The sequence below is a fragment of the Mus musculus genome, chromosome 5 (assembly GCF_000001635.26).
Source record: "Mus musculus strain C57BL/6J chromosome 5, GRCm38.p6 C57BL/6J".
Taxonomy (NCBI): domain Eukaryota; kingdom Metazoa; phylum Chordata; class Mammalia; order Rodentia; family Muridae; genus Mus; species Mus musculus.
Window position 1 is genome coordinate 110,955,306 of NC_000071.6, and position 24,271 is coordinate 110,979,576.

At 44.1% G+C, this 24,271-nt stretch overlaps 1 protein-coding gene across 6 annotated transcripts in view; it reads left to right on the forward strand.

Moving 5' to 3' along the window:
* Nucleotides 1-24,271, forward strand: part of Ttc28 (tetratricopeptide repeat domain 28) — a 409,996-nt gene that overhangs the window by 75,521 nt on the left and 310,204 nt on the right. Inside the window, exon 1 of one of the 6 annotated variants that reach the window (XM_006534846.4) lies at nt 9,723-24,100. The exons of the other annotated variants lie outside the window; for them this stretch is intronic. Coding sequence (XP_006534909.1) covers nt 24,074-24,100 — 27 coding nt within the window. The 5' untranslated portion in view covers nt 9,723-24,073. Of the gene's footprint in view, nt 1-9,722; nt 24,101-24,271 lie in introns of those variants that run through there. 6 annotated transcript variants of the gene reach the window in all.

Below are 24,271 nucleotides of genomic sequence, written 5' to 3' on the forward strand. Positions count from 1 at the left end.
CCAGGTGTTCCACAACTGAAGAATGGATACAGAAAATGTGGTACATTTACCCAATGGAATACTATTCACCTATTAAAAATGGGATATATTCTTTAAAAACCTCTTGATAGCATTTCTTTGGGCCATCCTGACAATGTGATTCTTCAGCTCTTGTCTCTCTCTCTCCTCCCCCTCCCCTATCTCCCCCCTCCCCTATCTCCCCTCTCCCCCTCCTCTCTCTCTCTCTTTCTCTCTTTCTCTCTCTCTCTCTCTCTCTCTCTCTCTCTCTCTCTCTCTCTCTTTCTCTCTCTCCCTATAGCTGTATTTGCCTCATGTATTAGTCAGGGTTCTCTAGGCTCACAGAACTCATGCAAGATTTCTATGTCAGGATCTGGGTCAGAAGCCTGTGTCTTCCAGCCTCAAGGTCACAGGTATGGCCTTCGTTTCTGGATCGTCCTTCATTCTAGATGTCAAGCTGACAACCTGTAACTTCATCAAAGCCCTTTGTCGAATTGTGATGGCAATCTCCGTGATGGGTCTGGAGCCCAAAGGCTACCCTCAGAAGGTTATATAGACAGAGGTTTCAATATTGTTATTCAGTCTACAGTTGGTGAGAAACTAGGATGTGACTGTACTTATGCAAAGCCTTAGCTTGGTTCCAAGACCTCATGAATAAGCTGAGTCTCCTCCACTTTTCAAGTGCCAGGTTGGGTTTTCACTGGTCAGTATCTCTATAACACTGCCAAGGAATGACTAGTCTTCTAGGAGTGTTAACTTTTTTTTTTTTTTTTTTTTGCAAGGACTTCTATTTTATCTTCTTCCTGTGTAAGCCTGACCTTCATTCCAAATATCAAATACACTTAGTCTTGCCACTTCCAAGCTTTGGAAAAAACTTGAAGTGATACATTGCGTATATCTCAACTTTCCCCACTGGCTCCAGTTTTATTTCTGCCAAGTCATTTTGTTGGTTCTGCTAAGTCAGCAGTAGCTGTTATGCGGAGTTTTCCTCAGAACTAATCACCTGCCTCAGAAGATGAGGTCTACCTGCTTGCAAAAGACCATCCCAGGTGTGCCTTTTGAGAGTTGAATTCTCTTATACCAGGAGGAAAGTCGTGGAATCCTCGCCTGAGTCACTAGTCACACCTCCTGACCACTAATATGAATCAATAAGTAATCTCACATGGCATCCTGGTCTTGGGAAGGGTCCAGAGTAGACAGGTTGGGAAGAATTTGCAGAGGGGAGTCTCCATCTATGAAGCCATAAAGAAGCCATCACCCATGCTGAGCATACACCTTTCTATGAGGCCTCTCGCTTGTATTTTTTTAAAGATTTATTTATTTATTTATTATTCATGAGTGCTGTGACTTCATGCACATCAGAAGAGGGACTCAGATCCTCTCCATGTTGCAAATCTAACCTCTCAGTACTCATTTAGTTCCCATGTTATTCCTTCCCAGTTGGCTTAAGCCTCCTCTCATTCCTTCTCTTACCATGTAGCCCATGCTGAACTCACAGAAAGCCACTGGTTCTGTCTCATGAGAGGGCTGGGCTTACATGACCAGGCCTGACCACAGACCTCCTGTTACATTGCCTCCCTACTGAATTTCTCCTGTTCAGATTTGGTTGTTGTACATTCCAGTCACTTCCAGTTTCTTTCTTTCAAATCTACCTTTTCTTTATCTTGTTTCTTTAGGGCTAAAATATAAAATTTTATTCTATTATGTGGCTGACAAATTCATGCTGATATATCCAGCTGTTGTAATTATATTGGAGAAGTCTCCCAGGTATAGACTTGCATTTTAAGACAGCATATTTTAGAAGCAGCCTACCCAAAGGCTTCTGCAGAGATTTTTTGTGAGTTTTTTTAAAAAAGATTTATTTATTTATTTTATGTATATGAGTACACTATAGCTATACAGATGGTTGTGAGCCTTCATGTGGTTGTTGAGAATTGAATTTTAAGGACCTCTGCTCGCTCTGGTAGGCTCTGCTCGCTCTGTTAGGCTGCTGCCCACTCTCCCAACCTCCCCCCTTCTCTTGCAACTCCCCTCCCCCCTTGGTTAGGTAAACCCTGCTCGCTCCCACCTAAAGATTTATTTACTATTATACTTAAGTACACTGTAGCTGTCTTCAGACACACCAGAAGAGGGCGTCAGATCTCATAATGGGTGGTTGTGAGCCACCATATGGTTTTTGGGATTTGAACTCAGGCTTTGGAAGAGCAGTCAGTGCTCTTACCCACTTAGCCATCTCGCCAGCCCAATTTTGTGAGTTTTTAATCTTTGGGGACAAAGTGTTTCGCTGCTGAAGACCATGCTTTCTTTTCTAATGACCCTTCACAGCCCCTAGTAGTGTCTCTCTATTGGGTTTCCTTGTACGTTGGCTAAAACTCTGGTTAGACTAAGCAGAACATTGAAATTTGCAACATTGGTTTATTCTGTGACTTGGTGGCAAGATGTGCAAGTTGGTGCACGACAGAATGATACGGAAAGCAGTTTAGAGTGCAGGCCCTTGTCTATCTAAGGTCACCCAGTGTTTGTTTTCTGTTTTTATTTAATACATTACCACATATTTAGTGGCTTAAAAAACATAGACTTACTTTCATAAAGATCTGATTGAACCTAACATGGTGTTGTACACCTGTAATCCCAGCACTTGGGAGGTAGAGGTAGGGAACCCATGAATTCAAGTTCCTTGTTAGCAATATAGCCTACATGGCAAGTTTGAGGTCAACCAGAGCTATGACCCTATCTCAGAGCAAAAACAAGATCAAAGATCTATAGGCTCAGAAGTCCAAAGTCATTGTCACCACATCTCAGATCCAAGTACCTTGGAAAGCTGCATTTCCTCAGGCAGCCCTGGAAAGGACTTGTTTCCAGTGTTCATAGTGACATAATAACATCATGTTTATACACCTGAGATGGGAAAGCAGCCAAACACAAGTGGCCTTGCTGTAGAAACACAAGTTATCTAGATCAAGATACCTCCCCAGAAGACATGGTCATTCTGAGAAGAGATTTCACAGGTGCCAGAGCTCCAGAAAGGAAGGTGGGCTCATCAAGTACCTGACCACTGTGACCCTGCTGCGCTGTCCAGATGTGCTGAGCTCAGCAAGTGAGAAGGGCGCCTCCTCCGGGGATTCAGGTGCACTTGCCTTCCCAGCCTTCAGAGGCCTGGCAAATGCTTTACCCAGCAGTGACAGAAGTACTAGGTGGGAGCTGAAAATGATAGCTGTGCAAATGAACTAAAAGGGGCCCCGAATAACCTTGACATCTGTGTCTGTTTACTGTAGAGCATTGCATTGCCACAGGTTCTGGTGCTCAGGCAGCAACATGCAAACAATGTGGATGGCCTTGAGTTCAAGTCCCGTGTCTCTCGAGAAAGTCAGCTCACAGATTGCTAATCTTCATTGCCTTCTAGAGCCACTGCTTCCTGCCATTCTTTACCCATGTCCCTTCCAACCTCAAAGCAGCATGACATCTTGCTTCAGTCACCACATTGTCTACTGGTTCTGCGATAAAATCTTTCCGTGTTTCCATTGTAAAATGCATGTTTATATTTAGGGCCCACCTAGATAATCTAGACTGTTTCCTCTATGAAACTCTTTTATTTTGTCTAATTACTCAGTTTACCATGGTGTCCATAGCTGGTCCATGTAGAAGGCCCCTCTTGGTTGCCTGAACCCTGTTTCTTCAATAACAAGGTAGGGAAAGACAGTTTTCCTCTACTCTCTAGGTCTCCTATCCAGGTGTGATTTAACTCATGGAAAGACAAACAGGAGCAAAGACAGACAGAGGGAAGCACAGTCAATTTATTTTGCTCTAGTTTTATGAAACAGGGGTCTTCAGAGTCTAGAATCCAAGGCCCAGGGAACACTGTCTGTTTTCACACTTAGGAATAGTGAGCCTTGGAGGCATGTGATCAGATTAAAATTGGGATGATTCAACAGCAGTAGAGAGAAAGGGTTTGGGGGACCCAGGAATGGCTCTCTGTATGACTACCCTCCTCCTGGATATGGGCTGGGGCCCTTAGAAGGAGGTTCAGACTTCCAGACAATCTAAGTTCCATAATTTCTTTACAATTGGCACTTACTAAGAAAGACAGAGAAAAGTTTGGAGTAACATTTCTAGTTTTTTTTTTCTGCAAAGGTTGTGGGCCCAATCTCTATAACTTACTTAGGGACTATCAATTCTGGTTTCTATAGCCCACTTTATAGAATAGGGGTCATGATAAAGAAGGGCAGAATAGGGTCATGGTAACCCTCTGTCCAAGCTCCTTTCCTTCCATTGCAAGTCCCCAAGTTTTTCATACTCTAGAGATCATATTCTGAGCCTCAAAATATCTACATGACAAAGCTATTGTTAGGTCTCAGGTTTACAAAAGAATTGTGAGTATTAAGCTCCCACAGAAGGTATTTGGAATCCTTGGTTTGATCAGATTTCCACCCAATCCTGGACTAGTCTGGATTCTTCAAAATGTGTTACACTTTTCAACTTGTTGAAGGGGAGTAGTTTTTAGACAGAAAGAAAACACAGAGAAGACCTCATCTGAGGTTATTGATTCAGCTACAACTAAAGATAAAATATAGATCATGTTCTGGAATATACGAAGCGTTTTGCTTGTATTGAGCCAGGTGAACCCAACAAGAAACGATAAGATACTTATTGATTATCATTATTTTGCTCTCTAAGCCAAATGATAAACGGAGGCAGTTCCAGAGTCCTGAAAATGAGCAGTAACCTCTTCTGTATGTGCAGAAAGAACTCAGAGATGATTGTGTAGTGTAGAGGAAAGTCTAGACACAGATAATCAGTAGATAGTTGCTACTGCCTGTGTCTTCCTCATGCCTTCGACTTAAAACCATTTGCCATCGTTGAGTTTGGGATTGCAGACCTGTGTTTGACCCTGAAGACCCCCTCCAGTCACTGCCTCGGCATTTGCAGGCCAGCTGGGATCGGCCCCTGGGGAGCCATTCAGTTCTTTCCAGGGAGAATTATGTTTGTAACCTAAATCATGCTCACATTCCTTCTGGATTTTTGGATATGAGATCACATTTGTTTCTAGCATTCTTATCTTGAACTTTATTTTGCTAAAGAAGTAGATTTCTTCTGTGACCTTTGAGATTTGCTCTTTCTTTTCTGATTACAACAAGAATACTAAGATTTTACATGGTGAAGGCATATTTTTATATTTTATTGCTACACACAGTTCCCAATAGGACAGTTGCGTAGTAAAAACTAGTTTGGGGATTAATTAATTGATGATACTTGTGATAGAAGAAAATGACCATATTCAACAGTATACTGTTATTCCAGGCACAAACTTCTGAAGAACATAGCTTCTTCTGAGTTGGCTCACATGATGTGCCTAGTTCAGCTAGATGACAATAGATCAACAAGCACAGGATTACTGTAATATTGAAAGCTAGTATTAAAATGCAACAAGAGCTCCAGTTTACACTTTTTACTAAATCTTCAAGAATTGCAAATAATAAATGAAATAGGTTTCACACTAGCAGAAGCAAATGGCTGCCATATTTGGAAAAGGGGGTGATGATCTTCCCGGAGTGGTCTGTGTTAAGCAGTCACTTTGTGTCTCCCTTGGATATTGTTCAGCAAGGTCGCAGCAGATGTGGCTTAGCTATTTATACTGGGTGTGATAATACAGATTTTAGGAAGTAGGCACAAAAAGAATAAAGTGGTTTCTGTTAGGAAACCAATGAAGGATGAAGGGTTGGCGCTGCTCAAGACGGGGCTCTGTAATGTGCAATAGATGTAGGTGCTGACCCACAAGTGTGTGGAAAGTGCCAGTCTCTGAAACCATCTGCTGCAATGCATTTATATTAGCAAATTACAGATGTAACTGTGGCCGTGCAGGGCTCACTGTGTGCTGTGGTGCTGTCTGCCAGTGGGGTGCCAAGCCAAATTGCACATTCTTGGTACTGTGTATGATTTCTTAAGATGTATTACACATTTGCTATGCCCTCCCTTAATAATGTACCACTAATCTAACACATTAATGCCATGCCACAGTGGAATTATTCATGTCCATACCTGCAGGTCAGAGGATCTCAAGAGGAAAGGACTCAGAGCATCAGTTCTCCACTGTTTGGTTTCCTTCACTCACAAGTTAGGGGCTACTGCTAAAAACAATGGAATCTGACTCTCATTATGGCAGAATTGCTGCCTGTTTTGACTGTGGGTAAAAGCTTTTATCAAACGACCCAAGCCACCTGCCTTCCATTCTCAGAATCGAGAGGGGAGGGAGAGATACGACTCCTGAGGTTCCCTCTGACTTGTATGTATGGACCAGGACACAACTCCTAAAACCTAGCAAATAAAAATAAATAAAATAAAACCTATTGAAAAAGAAAGAATCCATATATTGTTTGTATTTGTTTATTTTATTATTATATTGAATTATACACTAGGAGCAAACTTTTAACAGAATTCTCTGTGAAATTAAGACAATACTAACATCAAATATTTTGTATGCAATAAAATCCAAATATGTTAATTCAGAAATTAGAACAGGAGTTCATTACATAAATGATATTCTACAACTCTCCATTGTACTCAATGTTCTGTAACATTCTATCCTACTCAGTGTTCTGTAACACTCTATCCTACTCAAGAGTTCTCAGCACTCCATCCTACTCAGTGTTCTGTAACACTCTATCCTACTCAGTGTTCTGTAACACTCCATCCTACTCAGTGTTCTACAGCTCTCCATCCTACTCAGTGTTCTGTAACACTCCATTCTACTCAGTGTTCTGTAACACTCCATCCTACTCAGTGTTCTGTAACACTCCATCCTACTCAGTGTTCTGTAACACTCCATCCTACTCAGTGTTCTGTAACACTCCATCCTACTCAGTGTTCTACAGCTCTCCATCCTACTCAGTGTTCTGTAACACTCCATCCTACTCAGTGTTCTGTAACACTCCATCCTACTCAGTGTTCTACAGCTCTCCATCCTACTCAGTGTTCTGTAACACTCCATCCTACTCAGTGTTCTGTAACACTCCATCCTACTCAGTGTTCTGTAACACTCCATCCTACTCAGTGTTCTACAGCTCTCCATCCTACTCAGTGTTCTGTAACACTCCATCCTACTCAGTGTTCTGTAACACTCCATCCTACTCAGTGTTCTGTAACACTCCATCCTACTCAGTGTTCTACAGCTCTCCATCCTACTCAGTGTTCTGTAACACTCCATCCTACTCAGTGTTCTGTAACACTCCATCCTACTCAGTGTTCTGTAACACTCCATCCTACTCAGTGTTCTGTAACACTCCATCCTACTCAGTGTTCTGTAACACTCCATCCTACTCAGTGTTCTGTAACACTCCATCCTACTCAGTGTTCTGTAACACTCCATCCTACTCAGTGTTCTGTAACACTCCATCCTACTCAGTGTTCTGTAACACTCCATCCTACTCAGTGTTCTGTAACACTCCATCCTACTCAGTGTTCTGTAACACTCCATCCTACTCAGTGTTCTGTAACACTCCATCCTACTCAGTGTTCTGTAACACTCCATCCTACTCAGTGTTCTACAGCTCTCCATCCTACTCAGTGTTCTGTAACACTCCATCCTACTCAGTGTTCTACAGCTCTCCATCCTACTCAGTGTTCTGTAACACTCCATCCTACTCAGTGTTCTGTAACACTCCATCCTACTCAGTGTTCTGTAACACTCCATCCTACTCAGTGTTCTACAGCTCTCCATCCTACTCAGTGTTCTGTAACACTCCATCCTACTCAGTGTGTTCTGTAACACTCCATCCTACTCAGTGTTCTGTAACACTCCATCCTACTCAGTGTTCTGTAACACTCCATCCTACTCAGTGTTCTGTAACACTCCATCCTACTCAGTGTTCTACAGCTCTCCATCCTACTCAGTGTTCTACAGCTCTCCATTCTACTCAGTGTTCTGTAACACTCCATCCTACTCAGTGTTCTACAGCTCTCCATCCTACTCAGTGTTCTGTAACACTCCATCCTACTCAGTGTTCTGTAACACTCCATCCTACTCAGTGTTCTGTAACACTCCATCCTACTCAGTGTTCTACAGCTCTCCATCCTACTCAGTGTTCTGTAACACTCCATCCTACTCAGTGTTCTGTAACACTCCATCCTACTCAGTGTTCTGTAACACTCCATCCTACTCAGTGTTCTGTAACACTCCATCCTACTCAGTGTTCTACAGCTCTCCATCCTACTCAGTGTTCTGTAACACTCCATCCTACTCAGTGTTCTGTAACACTCCATCCTACTCAGTGTTCTGTAACACTCCATCCTACTCAGTGTTCTGTAACACTCCATCCTACTCAGTGTTCTACAGCTCTCCATCCTACTCAGTGTTCTGTAACACTCCATCCTACTCAGTGTGTTCTGTAACACTCCATCCTACTCAGTGTTCTGTAACACTCCATCCTACTCAGTGTTCTGTAACACTCCATCCTACTCAGTGTTCTGTAACACTCCATCCTACTCAGTGTTCTGTAACACTCCATCCTACTCAGTGTTCTGTAACACTCCATCCTACTCAGTGTTCTGTAACACTCCATCCTACTCAGTGTTCTGTAACACTCCATCCTACTCAGTGTTCTGTAACACTCCATCCTACTCAGTGTTCTGTAACACTCCATCCTACTCAGTGTTCTGTAACACTCCATCCTACTCAGTGTTCTACAGCTCTCCATCCTACTCAGTGTTCTGTAACACTCCATCCTACTCAGTGTGTTCTGTAACACTCCATCCTACTCAGTGTTCTGTAACACTCCATCCTACTCAGTGTTCTGTAACACTCCATCCTACTCAGTGTTCTGTAACACTCCATCCTACTCAGTGTTCTACAGCTCTCCATCCTACTCAGTGTTCTGTAACACTCCATTCTACTCAGTGTTCTGTAACACTCCATCCTACTCAGTGTTCTACAGCTCTCCATCCTACTCAGTGTTCTGTAACACTCCATCCTACTCAGTGTTCTGTAACACTCCATCCTACTCAGTGTTCTGTAACACTCCATCCTACTCAGTGTTCTGTAACACTCCATCCTACTCAGTGTTCTGTAACACTCCATCCTACTCAGTGTTCTGTAACACTCCATCCTACTCAGTGTTCTACAGCTCTCCATCCTACTCAGTGTTCTGTAACACTCCATCCTACTCAGTGTTCTGTAACACTCCATCCTACTCAGTGTTCTGTAACACTCCATCCTACTCAGTGTTCTACAGCTCTCCATCCTACTCAGTGTTCTGTAACACTCCATCCTACTCAGTGTTCTGTAACACTCCATCCTACTCAGTGTTCTGTAACACTCCATCCTACTCAGTGTTCTGTAACACTCCATCCTACTCAGTGTTCTACAGCTCTCCATCCTACTCAGTGTTCTGTAACACTCCATCCTACTCAGTGTTCTGTAACACTCCATCCTACTCAGTGTTCTGTAACACTCCATCCTACTCAGTGTTCTACAGCTCTCCATCCTACTCAGTGTTCTGTAACACTCCATCCTACTCAGTGTTCTACAGCTCTCCATCCTACTCAGTGTTCTGTAACACTCCATCCTACTCAGTGTTCTGTAACACTCCATCCTACTCAGTGTTCTGTAACACTCCATCCTACTCAGTGTTCTGTAACACTCCATCCTACTCAGTGTTCTACAGCTCTCCATCCTACTCAGTGTTCTGTAACACTCCATCCTACTCAGTGTTCTACAGCTCTCCATCCTACTCAGTGTTCTGTAACACTCCATCCTACTCAGTGTTCTATAGCTCTCCATCCTACTCAGTGTTCTGTAACACTCCATCCTCCTCTGTGTTCTACAGCTCTTTAGCCTACTCAGTGTTCTATAGCACTCCCTTCTACTCAAAGGGCCATTTAGTCTACAGGCACAGAGGAGGGCTGGAGACATGGCTCAATTGTTAAGAGCCCTAGTTGCTCTTACAGAGGAACCAGGTTTATTTCCCAGCACTTATATACAAGCAGAGAAAACAAACACTCCTGCAAATAAAATTATTTAGTATTTTTTCATTGAAAAAGGGGGCATTTGTAGAGTGTAAACCTTACTTGCGAATAACCTTAAAAGGAACTATATATTGTTTTATATCCATTCTCTATCCATTATTGAAATTTAATTGATTAATAGATAGTGTAGTATACAAATTTTTAAAAGGCAATAACTAAACAGTATTCCATTCAAATAATTATATTGCCTATAAATTCATATAAGTAAATCAACTGATTAAGGATGGGACTTTCTGTAAACAATGTAGGCATTTCTGTTTTTAGATAAGGAAGTGACTATTATGTCAAAGATGGAACTCTGCCTCAGAAAACCCAGGTCCCAAGGGGTTTTTAGTTTTCGTTTCTTTCTTTTAAAAATTTTTTTTGACCGGAATTAGTTTTGATAGAATAGCCATTAGTTTTAGGATTAGACTTTATAATTTTTTTTAATCTTCAAAGTGATAATGTTAAAATTATTGAGAATTACTGAATAAAACCTACATATCTTTCTAGGGAGGCTGAGAAGAAGGATTGCATAATTTCTAGTAGGAGTTTATAAGGGCTGGCAAGATGGCTGAGTGGTAAAGGCAATTGCTATGCGGGGAGACAGCCCGTTTCACTGCTGGTACTCAGAGTGAGAACCCAGCTCCCAGAGTTGCCTCTGGGCTGCAGGGATTTGCCAGTGTCCTCCCCTTCCCCTGCATCGGGCTTGTGTGTGTGTTGTGGAGATCTGAACTCAGGTTTTCATGCTTGTATGACAGGTACTTATCAACTGAGTCATCTCCCAACACCCGTACCCCCTTTTCTTAAGGTGGGTTCTTGGTTTGCGGACCCTTGACTCTTCTGGTTGTAGCTGTAGGGATGATAGATATAAACCACCATCCTGAGCACAATCATCTTGTTTTGATAATTACAGGAGAGCATCCTGTGGCATGCACTCTGATAGATCTCTGCTGCTAGCACAGCTTTTTCATGCTGATGGAGGTTTGCTCGCTCATTTCTATTGCCTAGTATAGAAAACAAATAGTATGGGTCATATTGATGGTTTCAAAGATTTATGAGACATTAGGCATAATAGTTCATGCCAGGAGTCTGAGCTACTTGGGAGGCTGAGTCAGGATGGCTTAAGCTCAAGAGTTTGGGGCCAGCCTGGGGATGTGTAGTGAGACCCTATCTTAAAAAAACAAAACAACCCCCCTCCCCCCCCAAAAAAAAACCCCAACCCATTGTCTTAGTCAGGGTTTCTATTCCTGCACAAACATCATGACCAAGAAGCAAGTTGGGGAGGAAAGGGTTTATTCAGCTTACACTTCCACATTGCTGTTGATCACCAAAGGAAGTCAGGACTGGAACTCAAGCAGGGCAGGAAGCTGGAGCTGATGCAGAGGCCATCTTGCTCAGCCTGCTTTCTTATAGAACCCATAACTATCCGCCCAGGGATGGCACCACCCATAGTGGGCCCTTCTACCCTTGATCACTAATTGAGAAAATGCCTTATAGCTGGATCTCACAGAGGCATCAAATCCAGCCTCTTGAAGTGGACAACCCCATGACTTATATAACCAGTAAAGTGGTGTCTTCATCTCTGCTGTGTGGCTCCAGAAACTTCATTCATTACCAGACAGGTTTTGCCCTCCCAGTCTGTGGCATCCTTACTTACTTTCTACCTGCATGGACTTTCCGTCCCTGGGTATTCTGAATAAATGTAATTGTATAGCATGTACCCATTTCCTGTTAACCACAGGATAAAGGGATTTAAGTCTAGAGGTATCCCCTTTTTTAACCAGGCAAAATTGAGCACTCTACATCCCGGAGACTTGGTGAGATGTGAGAAAGTTGGTGTAGTGATCTTCCCAATCAGGTGGGACGAAGGGGTTCATGAAGCTGCTCTCGTGAGAATTCTGAGACCAGTTGAAGGACCAGTTGGAAAGGGAAAATGAGGAAGGACTTTTAAGGGCTGGGCATAGAGCTCAGTGCCACCTCCTTGCCAATCAGGCACAGCCCTTCCTTAATCCCCAGCACTGGTAACCAGCTCCCCCCCCCCCAAAAAAAGAGAAAAATAACAGAGGAAGAAAAAAAACCCATTTATTTCAGATATAAATTCCTTCTTGTTTGTCTGTTGTTTTGAAATAGAGCTATACTCTAGCCTGAGCAGACTCATGACAGCTCTACTGTCGCAAGTCTGTAACTGTATTTTGATGGCCTGGCGGTTCAAAATTTACTATTTAGTATTACAGCGAACTGCCTACCTCTAGCTATTGACCCTGAAAGTCGCTTCTGGCATTCTGTGCCCTGCCAGCAGCTGCGTTCTGAGGCCTAGGTGGCAAGCGTGGTTTTGTAGGGCCTTGTGGATCATTCTCCAAACGTGTCAGTGAGTTCTTGTCCACATGCGCTCTTAGCTGAATGCAAAGCTCTTCATGATCCGAACTGTCATTGCTTAATTTGGTAATCAGGATATTCATTTTTCTGACCAGTTCACGCACCTTTAGAGCAGGAACACAAAGCTGTCTCTGGGTTCTCTCTTGGCCAGAGTGGCAGCAGTTTTAAAAAAATCTGCATCTGAATGTTGTGACTGCCTCACTGAAGACAGCCTGTCAGCCTGGCAGCTCCAAGCCGGTTATTTCTGCATCTTACCCCTTTCCAATCTCATGTTTTGACAAATAAGATTGTACTTTTGACAAGTGATTTCTAGTTCATCTAAGAATTTCAAAGTGTTTTAAATATGTTTATTAAACTATCGAAGACATCTTATCTTCTCATCTTTGGTAGAACAAAATTTTCCTGATAAGAAGTAAGACAGAGCGTGATAGGACTGGCATCCCTGCAATTAAAAAGTGTTTTAGACAGTAATTGTTTTTCTTTTCTTTCACAATAATTATTGCTTAGTTTTCAGAAACATTTCTGTCAATTCTTCTGATTTAGACCTGAGTGTTCTTGAATAATGGACCTTTCTGTCTGTCTTTCTTGATCTCTCTCCTCTCCTCTCTTCTCCTTTCCCTTTTGTCCTGTCCTCCCCTCCCCCTCCCTCTCTTTCCCCTTCCCCTTCTCCCTCTCCCTCTCCTCTTCCTAGGCAGACTTGGAACTCACTGGCCTGGAACTCAGTATTTAAAACAGAACTCATGGCTGTTCTCCATCATCAGCCTCCTTGGACTGAATTTATAGGTGTAAGCCACCCCAACCAAAAGTCTTATTGTTAAAGCAAATTCTATGTATTTAATATCATTATGTAACTGAAATTATAGCTTGTTGTTGTGGTTCAGCAGATACTTAATGATGACTGTGCTAGACTGTTTCATGTCAACTTGATACAAGCTGAAGTCACCAGAGAGGAGGGAACCTGATTTGAGAAAATGCCTGCATGAGAAAGGTCTGTAATCAAGCCTGTAGGGCATTTTCTTGTTAGTAAGTGACAGGGAAGGGATCAGCCCATTGTGAGTGGGGCCAGCCCTGAGCCAGTGGTCTTGGGTTTTTTAAGGAAGCAGGTTGAGCAAGCCAGGGGAAACAAGGCTGAAAGCAGCACCCTCCATGGCCTCTGCATCAGTGCCTGCCTCCAGGTTCCTGCCCTGCTTAATGATGGCCTACAATGTGGAAGTAGAAGCCAAATAACCCCCTTCTACCAGCAACGTGCTTGGTCATGGTGTCTGATCATAGCAATAGTAACCTAACTAATACTTATGCTGAATCTACCCCAAAGTCTGGATCCATAATGATGAACAATTACTACTTATAGAGCTTACATATTCAAAGTAAATTATGCCATTTCAAATTGATTGAAATTTATTTATTTATTTATTTATTAGACGGACTTTCACTATGGCTCTAAATACCTAGGCTCAAATAATTCTCCTTCCTCAGTCTCCCAAGAGCTGTGACTGTAGAAATGTATGGAAGGAGCAAATGGTGGCCTATCTGGGAAAACAATACTAAACAAACTGGAGTGCAGAAAAGAAAATTCCTGTTTTCCAGGAAGAATGTTTGCAGATATTTGCAGCCACTGAGGTCATGAAGGCTGGTTTGGCTGCAGCAGAGAGAAGGCAGGTACTGTGAGAATGTGGGTAAAAAGTGTAGAACATGGGAAGGGCATTAATCTTCTAGTTCTGTTCTCTCTCTCTCTCTCTCTCTCTCTCTCTCTCTCTCTCTCTCTCTCTGTGTGTGTGTGTGTGTGTGTGTGTGTGTGTGTGTGTGTGTGTGTGTGTGTAAGAGGAGAGGAGAAGAAAGGAAAGGAGAGAGATCAAGAAAGAGAGAAAGAAAGAAAGAAAGAAAGCCAAAGATTCCCTTGAGTATCTTCGTTGCTCTCAGCCTTTTTTTATAATCTGACGATTACATGCATATGTGTGTTTGAACCTTTCTCCCATTGTCTCCCTTGCTATTCTTCCTCCACAGCTTTTCCCTCCTCATGGGATTTGTTTTTCTAAACTGCTGAGTCTACTTAGTGTTGCCTGTGTGTGCATGAGAGTAGGCCAGTCTCTCGAGCCGGCAGCCTCTCTGGGGTCACATCCTAAGAAAGCCAACTCTCAGCATTGGTTGCTGGACCCTCAGCTAGGAGTGGGGCCTCACGAGCCACTTCCCCACCCCTGTTAGTATGTTGGCTGGCTTGATCATGTGCAGGATTTATACATGTGAATGGCCTCTGAGTTCTCAGGACGATGTGGAGATTTTTTCCATCTTACTCAGATAAGGTCTCTTCATAACCTGGAGCTTGCTGTTTGGCAGTGAACATCTGGGATCTGCTTGTCTCTCACCTCTAGTGCTGTGGCTCTAGGCATGCACCACTGTGCACCACTTACTCGAGTGCTAGGGAGCCTAACAGAGAAACTCAGGCTCTCAAATACTTTACACACCGAGCCATCTCCCAGCCCCCGAATTTTACTTTTTATGGAAAGGGAACATTGACACCGGTCTTTTACTAGGAGAATTGTGTGGTTTATGTTGCAGGGTTGTTCCACCTGATGAAGAGGCCAGCAGAATGGCAGCTATGATAGTCAGGAGGCCCGAGGATACTGACATTAATGAAGGAAGGAAGTGCAGAGACTGCTCTGCCTGCTTCCTCAAAAAGGAGAGAAAAGTCTTTCACTTCATATTTAAGTTTTAGTTCTCTGAATGGTGTGTGTGTGTGTGTGTGTGTGTGTGTGTGTTGAGATAGTGTCTTACTTCTAGCCCAAGGCAGTTTTGAATTTTCTATGTAGCCTGAGCTGGCTCCACGCTCCAATCCTGTCTCCACCCTGCCAGTGCTGGGGTCACAGCCACGCACCCCAAGCCCAGCTTTGTGGTGATAACACTGTTATGACAGTGGACTGACTGACTACTTGCCAGAGAGATAAGAAAGCCCTTTCTGGCCAGTAGCCACGTCACTGCATGAACTGGGGAAGTGAGAGCTGGGTTTTTATGCTGAGTGTCTGTCTAGTTGTATTCTGTCTCGGAGTTCAGGCAGACGGTCGCTTGCCCGTGTCCACCCTTTCACAGGTTGTTTTAAGGTGTGGAGAACTCACAGCAGGCCTAGAAATAGTCTTCCAGTAGGACGTGATACTTTCTTGTTTTTGAGACAGGATCTCATGTAGCTAGGCTGGCTTTACACTTCCAATCTCTGTTCTTCAATGCTCTGAGTACTGGGATTCGAGGCCTATGCCATCATTCCTAGTAAGATGGCATCTGCTTGTTTTTTGGGGTGGGTTGGTTGCCCTGTTGCCCTTTAGTGTCTGGTATTATGTCACGTGAGGACAGGTCGATGCAGGCGTCTCGTGCACCCTAAGCACAGCTCCCCACACCCGGCTACTCTTCCCTTCCTCACATTCCAGCTCCCATGAGCTCCTTCCATTCTTTGATGATTTCACTTTTACTGTCATGTGATGTCACATGTACATACATGATTTTATGCATCAGTATAAAATCCAGGAACCATAAATGCGAGAAAGTGTGGCTTTTGTCTGCAGTCACATTTGTTTTTCTGCAGACGACACAACTTCATTCTTTATGGATGAAAAAAATTGCACTGTGTGTACATATAAACAACCTTTCCTTTATTCCTCTGTGACAGACAGGGATGTTGGTTCCTTAGCTGTTCTGAGTTGAGTAGCAAGGACCTATGATGCCCAGATACCCACCATTCTGAGACTGCTACTGAATGTCCAGGGTGATGACTTTCTGCTTCTACAATTTCATTATGTTTTTTTTTAATGGCTGAAAAATAATTCCATTGTGTGTATAAACTGCATTTTCTTTATCTATTCCTTGTGACAGACATGGATGCTGGTTCCTTAGCTGTTGTGAACAGAGCAGCAAGGACTGATACGCAGGCAAAACTCTAATGTACTTTCACCGTGAGGTGCTGCGCATTGTCTAAAACGCTCCGAGAGCACTTTCCTCTCTGTTGCCCAGCCTCTTAGCCATGTCTGCCTAGCCAGTTGCTCTGTCATGGGCAGTGGCGGGAGTCAGGCTGGGAGATGATGGTTCCATCGCTGTCCATGTACTCCTGCATCTGTACACTACCCATAGCTTGACAGGAAAGGAGTTTCAAAACCACAGCCAAACAAGCAGTGCAGTAAACTGCAGTGGCAATAACTAGATATAAATATACAGGCTTGTCCTTATAGTAGAGATGCTGCATATGTGATCATGTATGTATATAATCGAACTCACTGAAGTGTTAAAATTTCCAACATAGTAAAATGACACAAGATCACACAGATACCAAGTGATGGCTCGTGAGTTTGCTTCAGGCAGTATTATTGAAATAAAAATTCCTTTGTTAAGGACATCAGTTAACTGCCCAGTTAACTTCTATCTGGTTATGAAGGCAGCTGTAGTTTTTAAAAGAATACATTAGACCAGTAGGGCTGGTTAAAGCATGTAGTCCCAGCCCTTGGGAGTCAGAAGCAGAAAGATCAGAAGTTCAAGGTTACCCTTGGCTATATACCTAGTTCAGACTAGCCTAGGACATAGGAGATCCTGTCCTCTTCCCCAAAGTAAAGATATAACCTTGTTAGGTGGAGAGATGGCTCAGCAGCTTAGAGTACTGGCTGCTCTTTCTGGGTTCAAATCCCAGCTCCTACATAGAGTTCACAGCTGTCTGTAACTACAATTCTAGGGGACTGGGAACCCTCACACAGACATACATGTAGGCAAATGCACATAGAAGAAGAATTGCTTAAGATTCAAATTAGGTCTTTTCTCCTCTTCCTCTCCTTCTTTGTCTCTGTTTTCTCCCTCCCTTGTGTCTCAGTCCTCTCTGTATCTCTCTCATCTTGGTTCTCATTCCCTTCTTGGAGAACTTTTATCAACCTAAAGTTTTATGTGATGTTAGCATAGTCTTTATAGTTGTGTTTATGAATGTATGTATTGATCTGGATACTGACTTGTCTATTAACTATATCATGTCTGTCATCTATCATCTATATCTACCTATCTATGTATCATCTATCATCTGTCTATTTCTACTGCCTATCATTTGTCTGTGTATCATCTCTATCATTTGTTCTCTCTCTCTCTCTCTCTCTCTCTCTCTCTCTCTCTCTCTCTCTCTTTCTCTCTCTCTCTTTCTCTCTCTCATCTATCAGTCTGTTATCCACCTGTCCATCTCCAGACCACACCTCTTCCTCCTTGTCCCCATTGCTGCATCTGTCATCTCAGTACCTTGAACTCTACAGGTCTCAAGCTGAATTTGTGATCTTCCTGTTCTGACTGTCAACTATGCTTTAATTAACAAAGTGCCCGTTGTTTCTGAAAGACGGTACACATTTTGCGATAACCCTTAATTCCTTCCCTCTTGGCCCCCTTCACCAGCAGGATCTCCTAAGAAGTCTTCTTTTTTGGTTGTGCTCCCCCAATTCAAGGCTCCTTCACTCCTTATTGATTTATTGCCACAAAAACTTATTTGATCTTCCTGCCTTTATTGTTTTCCTGTTCTGTCTTTCAGAGCATTTACAGGATTATCAACTAAAGCTCAAATAGATTTTTCCAGCAGCTTGTGTGACATCTTGTGCAGGTTCATCACTGTAGCCTAACCCTGGAGTCAGGATGAAGTCTTTGGGTTCTGGCTGACAACTGGAGCCTCCTTCCCACCACTTTGTGTGCACACACACAGGGAGTTTAGCAACGTTTCCTCTTCCTAAAATGGGAATGTTAATAGTCCCTTTTCATGAGGAGGTTATTTCATGTTATTTGTGTTTGTGCACACGTGTGTGCTTGTGTGTGTGTGTGTGGTGTGTGAGTGTGTGTTTGGTGTGTGTGTGCACTCCTGTGAGGCACTCTCCTTTATCACCCTCATTTCTTTGAGACGGGGTCTCTTCCTAAACCTGAACCTCATCCTTCTCAGTGAGGCTGGCAGCAGTGAGCCCAGCAATGCTCCTGTCTCTCCCCCCCTCTCCTACTGCAGTGCTGGGCTAGGGACCACACTTTGAGACGTCAACTCCGGTTCCCATACTTACATAATAACTGCTTAACTACTGAGGTGTCTCTCCTGTTCCAAGATGATATAATTTTAAGGATATAAAATAACCATCTGAGATGTTTTAGTGCATGAGTATACTCAGTGAATGATAACTGATATTGGTAATACTCTTTTGTAGCATTCCTAGCTTTCTATATTGTCTTAAAATGTTTGTGTGTGTGAACATGTAGATGGGCCCCATCTTCAAGTGTTATGTCTTATATGCCGCTCACCTTGTTTGAGGCAGCATCGCTCACTGAGACCTCGGGGTTTGTGAGTAGGCTGGCCCAGGTGCCTCAGCGATCCTCTTGCCTCAGGTCCCGATGCTTTAGCACGTGAGCTGTCTTCCCACCCTGCCCCTCTTTAGTTTTAGCCATGCAGCCCACATTGGCCTCCAAATGCACTGCCTCTGCGGCTATACAAGTCTTCCTTATGTAACTGCAGTGCAGCCTGACTCGCATCTTAGGGTCCAGACCTATTGGGTGACTTTCTAATGTGGCCGCAATACTGGCCGCTCAGGCATGGGCTCCTCCCTGAGTCTAGCTCACTGTCACTCAGCCTGACCTGTGGAAACTACTCCAGCAGCCACAGTCAGATTCAACCACTCTTGGGTTCCCCTGTCCTAACGACACAAGTGCCTGATGACTCCCTGTGTCCTCATGCTTGTCAAGTGTGGTCCTGCACTGTTGGCTGGTGCTGGTAGCTCTGCACTTCCTTCCTCCACCTCTACCTGACTGCTCCTTCCTCCAGCACACCACCATCATCCTTTCTGCTTTGGAGGGAGGTGCATAGCTAGCCAGTGGAGGAAGTGAGGCAGGGACATTAGAGAACAGGCAGTTTCCACAGCCAGGGGGCGTGTGGCTCACTGCTGAACTGTGTCTGTCCACAGTCAATGTGACATGTCTCAGTCCCTACAGACCCCTCTCCACGGTCAGGGTGGTATGTGTCGGTCCTTACTGAATCCCGAAGAATGTGACAGCAATGCTGACAGGCATGTTCTTAGCACTGACTCATTTTCATTCAGGTTTGCATAGACAAGTCGTTAGTGAAATAAGTTGTGTTCACTAGACTGGCATGCACCACCTGTGTTTAGGGATGTTATTTGCCAAGTTTTATGTTAAAAAGTCAGTAGGTTGGGGTTAGAGAAGTGGCTCAATCAAGAGAACTTTCTGCTCTTCTGGAGGACTAGGGTTCAATTCCCAGCACCCATATGCTGTCTCACAACCATCTATAACTTCAGTTTCAGGGGATCTGATGCCCTCTTCTGGCCTCCATGAGTACCAGGCATACATGCGTTGCACAAACACACATGCAGGCAAAAACATATATACATTAAATAATTAAACATATCTTTTAAAAATCAGAAATGCCCTTTAGTATCTTAAGATCTGTAACATATATTCTTGGTGCTCAGTTTTGAGTCTTGGAAGCAGTGACCTGTGGTAACAATAGCTTCATATAAATAATCCCTAATAGTGCAAGTGCATTGGCATAATGGAAGCCTGTGAGTATCTCAGGTACAAATACCAATCCACCCTTTATTATATAAGGCCTAGTAAATAAGATACAAAGAAGAAAAATATAAAAGGTTAAGTATGGTGTTGGTATTTAAAAGCTTCTAGTTAATGGTCCTCTATTAAATGAAAGCTAAAACAGTTACTAGACTTCAGGGGAAGAAGTCCCACACAGACTACAAATATGTGACACACAGGGAAGACATGTAAACAATGAGAAGACATCTTAAAGCTTTGGATAACTCTGATGTAATTAGGTTGATTCTCTTTTGACAGGCATGTTTTGGTTGGCTTGTTAGAATGCTTCGGGAGAGTTCTGAGCAAAAGGAAATGGGGAAGTTTGTAGCTCCTCCTGACATATTAGAGGCCTCACCAGGAGTCCTTACCACCTGCTCCCCCCCCCCCCCGCCCCCCAATCCTGGACTTGAGCTTCACATCTTCATAGCTTCTTTCGTTTCAGACCCGGTTTTCATGTATGCATTCTGCTTGCCCTGTCTGTTTGAAAATGTGTGTTAGATAGAAGGTCAAAAGAAATGTCCCCTTACCTCTAAGGCCACCACCAGCCAGCCACTCATGTCTCCAGGAGGGGCCAGACCTCTAGGTCTTTCTTTGCTGTCAACTTGGGATGTGGCCTTGGATTTGGATGTGGCCAGGTCACGGAAAGACTCTGAGCTTCAGTGTTGTTATCTGTCAAAGAGTAATAATGAGCCCTTTAACCATAGTGTTAAAAAAGTTCCTAGAGCCTCATAAAATCAGAGTTAATATTTTCTCTTGTATTAGGTAGGTTAAAATTAAATGCTGCTTTGGGCTGGGCATGATACATGCCTGTTATACCAACAGTTTGTGAAGCTCAGTCAGGATGATTAAAGGTCAGACTAGAACTCCAACATTCACACACACACACACACACACACAGAGAGAGAGAGAGAGAGAGAGAGAGAGAGAGAGAGAGAGAGAGAGAGAGAGACACACATAGAGACTGTTTGAGACAGTGAGACATTCCGAGAGACAGAGAGACAGAAAGAGACAGAGAGAGACAGAGACAGACAGACAGACGGACAGAGACTGCTTCAGCCGTGACCTTTCTCACTGTTAATCTTTCCAGTGCTTTGCATTCTATACAGTAAACTCCAAATTTGGTTCCAACAACAAACTGCCTTGTCTTCCATATGAAGTAGAATGGAGTCTTACTCATTCGCCGTTCTTTTCCACTCTGTCTTCTTTCATTCTTGTTTTGTTTTGTTGTTGGAACCCAACTGGCCTGGGTGTCAAGCCATCTAGGAAGGAGTTACAGGAGTTCGTAGATTAGATGTGGGGAATGTTGTGGCAGGAATCTGTGATCTTGGGAACATAGTGACATCATGGTCAGAAGCTAGGGCTGTTGGGAAGAGAGCTGATTTTAGGAAAGACGATAGGGAATTTTCAGTTCGAGTAGGATATGTATAGGAAGTTGCCAGAACAATTTGAGTATGTCACAGTACACTGAAAATGTTGGCTTTCTTTGTGGCTGAAGTCATGATTTGGAGCAGACTCTTCCTTGTGTTTGTAGCACCCAGGAAAGGGGTTGACGGGGTACGGTGACGACAAGGGGTGTGTAGTATACAGAGAGAGCCCTGAGTGAGTGAGTATGTGCTTTGACACAGGCGCAGCCATGACTCAGACTCATGAGTCTCAGGGTCAGAGAGTTGGCACAGCCTTCTCCAGGGGACTTGAGTTCAAGTGTCGATGATGTGTGTGGAAAAGGTCCACAATAGCTTTCTCCTCTGGATGGTTAAGGCCTGAAGACTGCTCGCCTGCAAAGACTGCTCCAACTGAGATTGCTAACTGTGTCTCCTTGGTCGGGTGCAGACCATGGGCCCTACCTCCTTGCTTCTCTGTAATAACCTCACCTCGTTGCTCATCTGAAGGCAGGAACCTCACCTCTGTTCAACTCCAGATACTAAACACAATGATCTTCTGGGGAGCTGAGGTTTCTCCATCAGAGATCCCAGACCATCTGACCCCAGGTGTCCATCTATCTGTCTTTTCCTCATTCCCTTACCACCCCAATCAGGTTCCAGTCCCTGGAGCTGTGCAAGGACATGGCAGGGTTATGTGGCATGTAGCTGTGGTGTTGAGTGTGTAATGACTTAGGCTCTGGAGTAAGGTCCTGTGGGTCTGACTTCCAGTTCTCAAGTGCTGTCTGTGTGTTTCAGTTGAGCAAGCAGCCTCCCATGGAAGGTGGAGTGAGTGAGAGTCACTGGAGGTTGGCTATTTGGGGTGTTTTAGTCACAGCCCTGCTGCATCAGATTCCCTGCATAAGTAGTTCTGATAGTTGATGAAGAATGTTGAATGCAGTTAACAGTGTGGGCACCCCTTAGTAGAATAGTAATTTCTAATGCCAATTGTATTAGCATCTACCAAAATAACCTTAAGGGGGAATGGCAGTCAACAGGTGTGTTGGATAATACATGATAATAGTATTATATACTATCTTGTATTCATGAATTAGTCAGCATCCATAAGATGGAATTTTTGCACAAAAGAGGAATAAAACTCAGGCCATCTATATCTGCCTATCTATCTATCTATCTATCTATCTATCTATCTATCTATCTATCTATCTATCTATCTATCTATCAGTCATCTGTCCAGTCTATCCATCTATCTGGTTTTTCCAGGCTGGGCTTCTCTTTGTAGCCCCGGCTGGCCTTGAACTCCAAGATCTGCCTGCTTCTGCCTCCCAAGTGCTAGGATTAAAGGCGTGTACACCACTGCCCGGCTGCAATATTTTATAGTAATACAATCAGTGCTACTCAAGCATGGTGGTCTGTGCTTGTAGTTCCTGCTCAGCTACTCAGGAGGCTGAAATGGAAGGATGGCTTGATTTCACAAGTTCAAGACCCACCTTACTTATATAGTAAAACTTTGTTAAAAAGCGGTTTAATTTAGAGAAGCAAATAAAATGTATATATAAGTTTATTTATGATAAAGTTTCTGATTAACTTTTTTTTGATCGAGATCTCAAATCTCTTCTTTAAATCAGAATTTTTAGGGCTTTCAAAAAAGATTAATTTTAAAATTTATTTTATTTATGTTGTGTTTTGCTTGTTTGAGTCTCACAGTCATATGCAGGAGTCAGTGGAGGTCGAATCCCAGGCAATGGCTTGTCCTCTGGGAATAGGTCCTCAGTACAGTTAGCCACGCGGCGGCCATCTCTCCAGCCCCTCTGTGGAAGTTTGATTTGGACTCTTGCCCCTTTTACTTCTCCAAGTAGCTCATACAAATATAAGAATTCTTGAGAGGTTTCGGAGCCGGCCTGTGGACGCATATGGAACTGTAGCTTCACTTTTCTGCTGTGTAAATGTCGTGGCACTAAGACCCAGAAACTCTTTGCTGTGGTGGCTGGAGCTGGGCTGGCTGTGCTCGCACTGAAGGGAAGGAAGTCATTAGTGCAGACCGAGCTGTGGAGTTAGGTTCTTGCAGGATTTCCTTCCAGCCTTTCCCCACTTAGGTTCTTGGGAATTAAGAAAAAAAAAATCTAAACACACAAACCAAGTTTTCCTATTTACTAGGTTCAGGGAAGGTGGACATTTCGGAAGGGCAGATCCGATCCCAAGTTGTCTAAGAAGCAGAAAACTGCGCAAAGAAGCTCTGATTACAGATCTTTGGAATTTTCTTTGCTAAATTTTTACAAACGAGAAATACACCCAGAATTTTGGGAATTGCTCCAGGCTGCGTGTGAGGGTTTGATTGCTTGTCTAATCTTTTTCTTTTTTGGAGAAGAGGAGAATTCGCCAAGAGGGGCTTGGATGGCAGGAGCCCGGCCGGGTTTCTGTGGCAGCTTCTGCCGTGGGTCTCTGCTCTGAGGGGTCTGCGGCCCATCCCAGAGCTCCTGCCTGGAGCCTTTTCGCAGGCGCGGGTCGGGGAACATGCCCCGCTCCGGCCCGGGCGCGCCTCTGGCCGCCGGGACGTCCTAGCCCCGTGGGAGAGTGTGGTGGCCGCGGCACTTCGCGCTGAACCGAAGACGAAGACTGTCTGTCCTATCGGGGAAAGAACGAGGGGGTGCAAGGAGGCAGCATGACTTGCAGTCGCCGCCGCCCTGCGTCTGCCCCCAGCCCCCAGCCCACCTCTTGATGTGTCCCGGGTCGGCTGTACAAATATGATGAAATGGCAGCCCCGGAAGAAGGTGAGTGCGGCGACGGCGGCGGTGGGGCTGATGGGGAGGGGGCCCCGCGGGACCCCGGGGCCATCCGGGTCCGTGCGCCCATCGCCCGCCAAGTTCTCGCCTCCGGGCGCGCGCGGCCCGGCGGGGTGACAGCTGAGACTCAGCCCCGCGTGCTGGCCCGGAGCCGCGGCG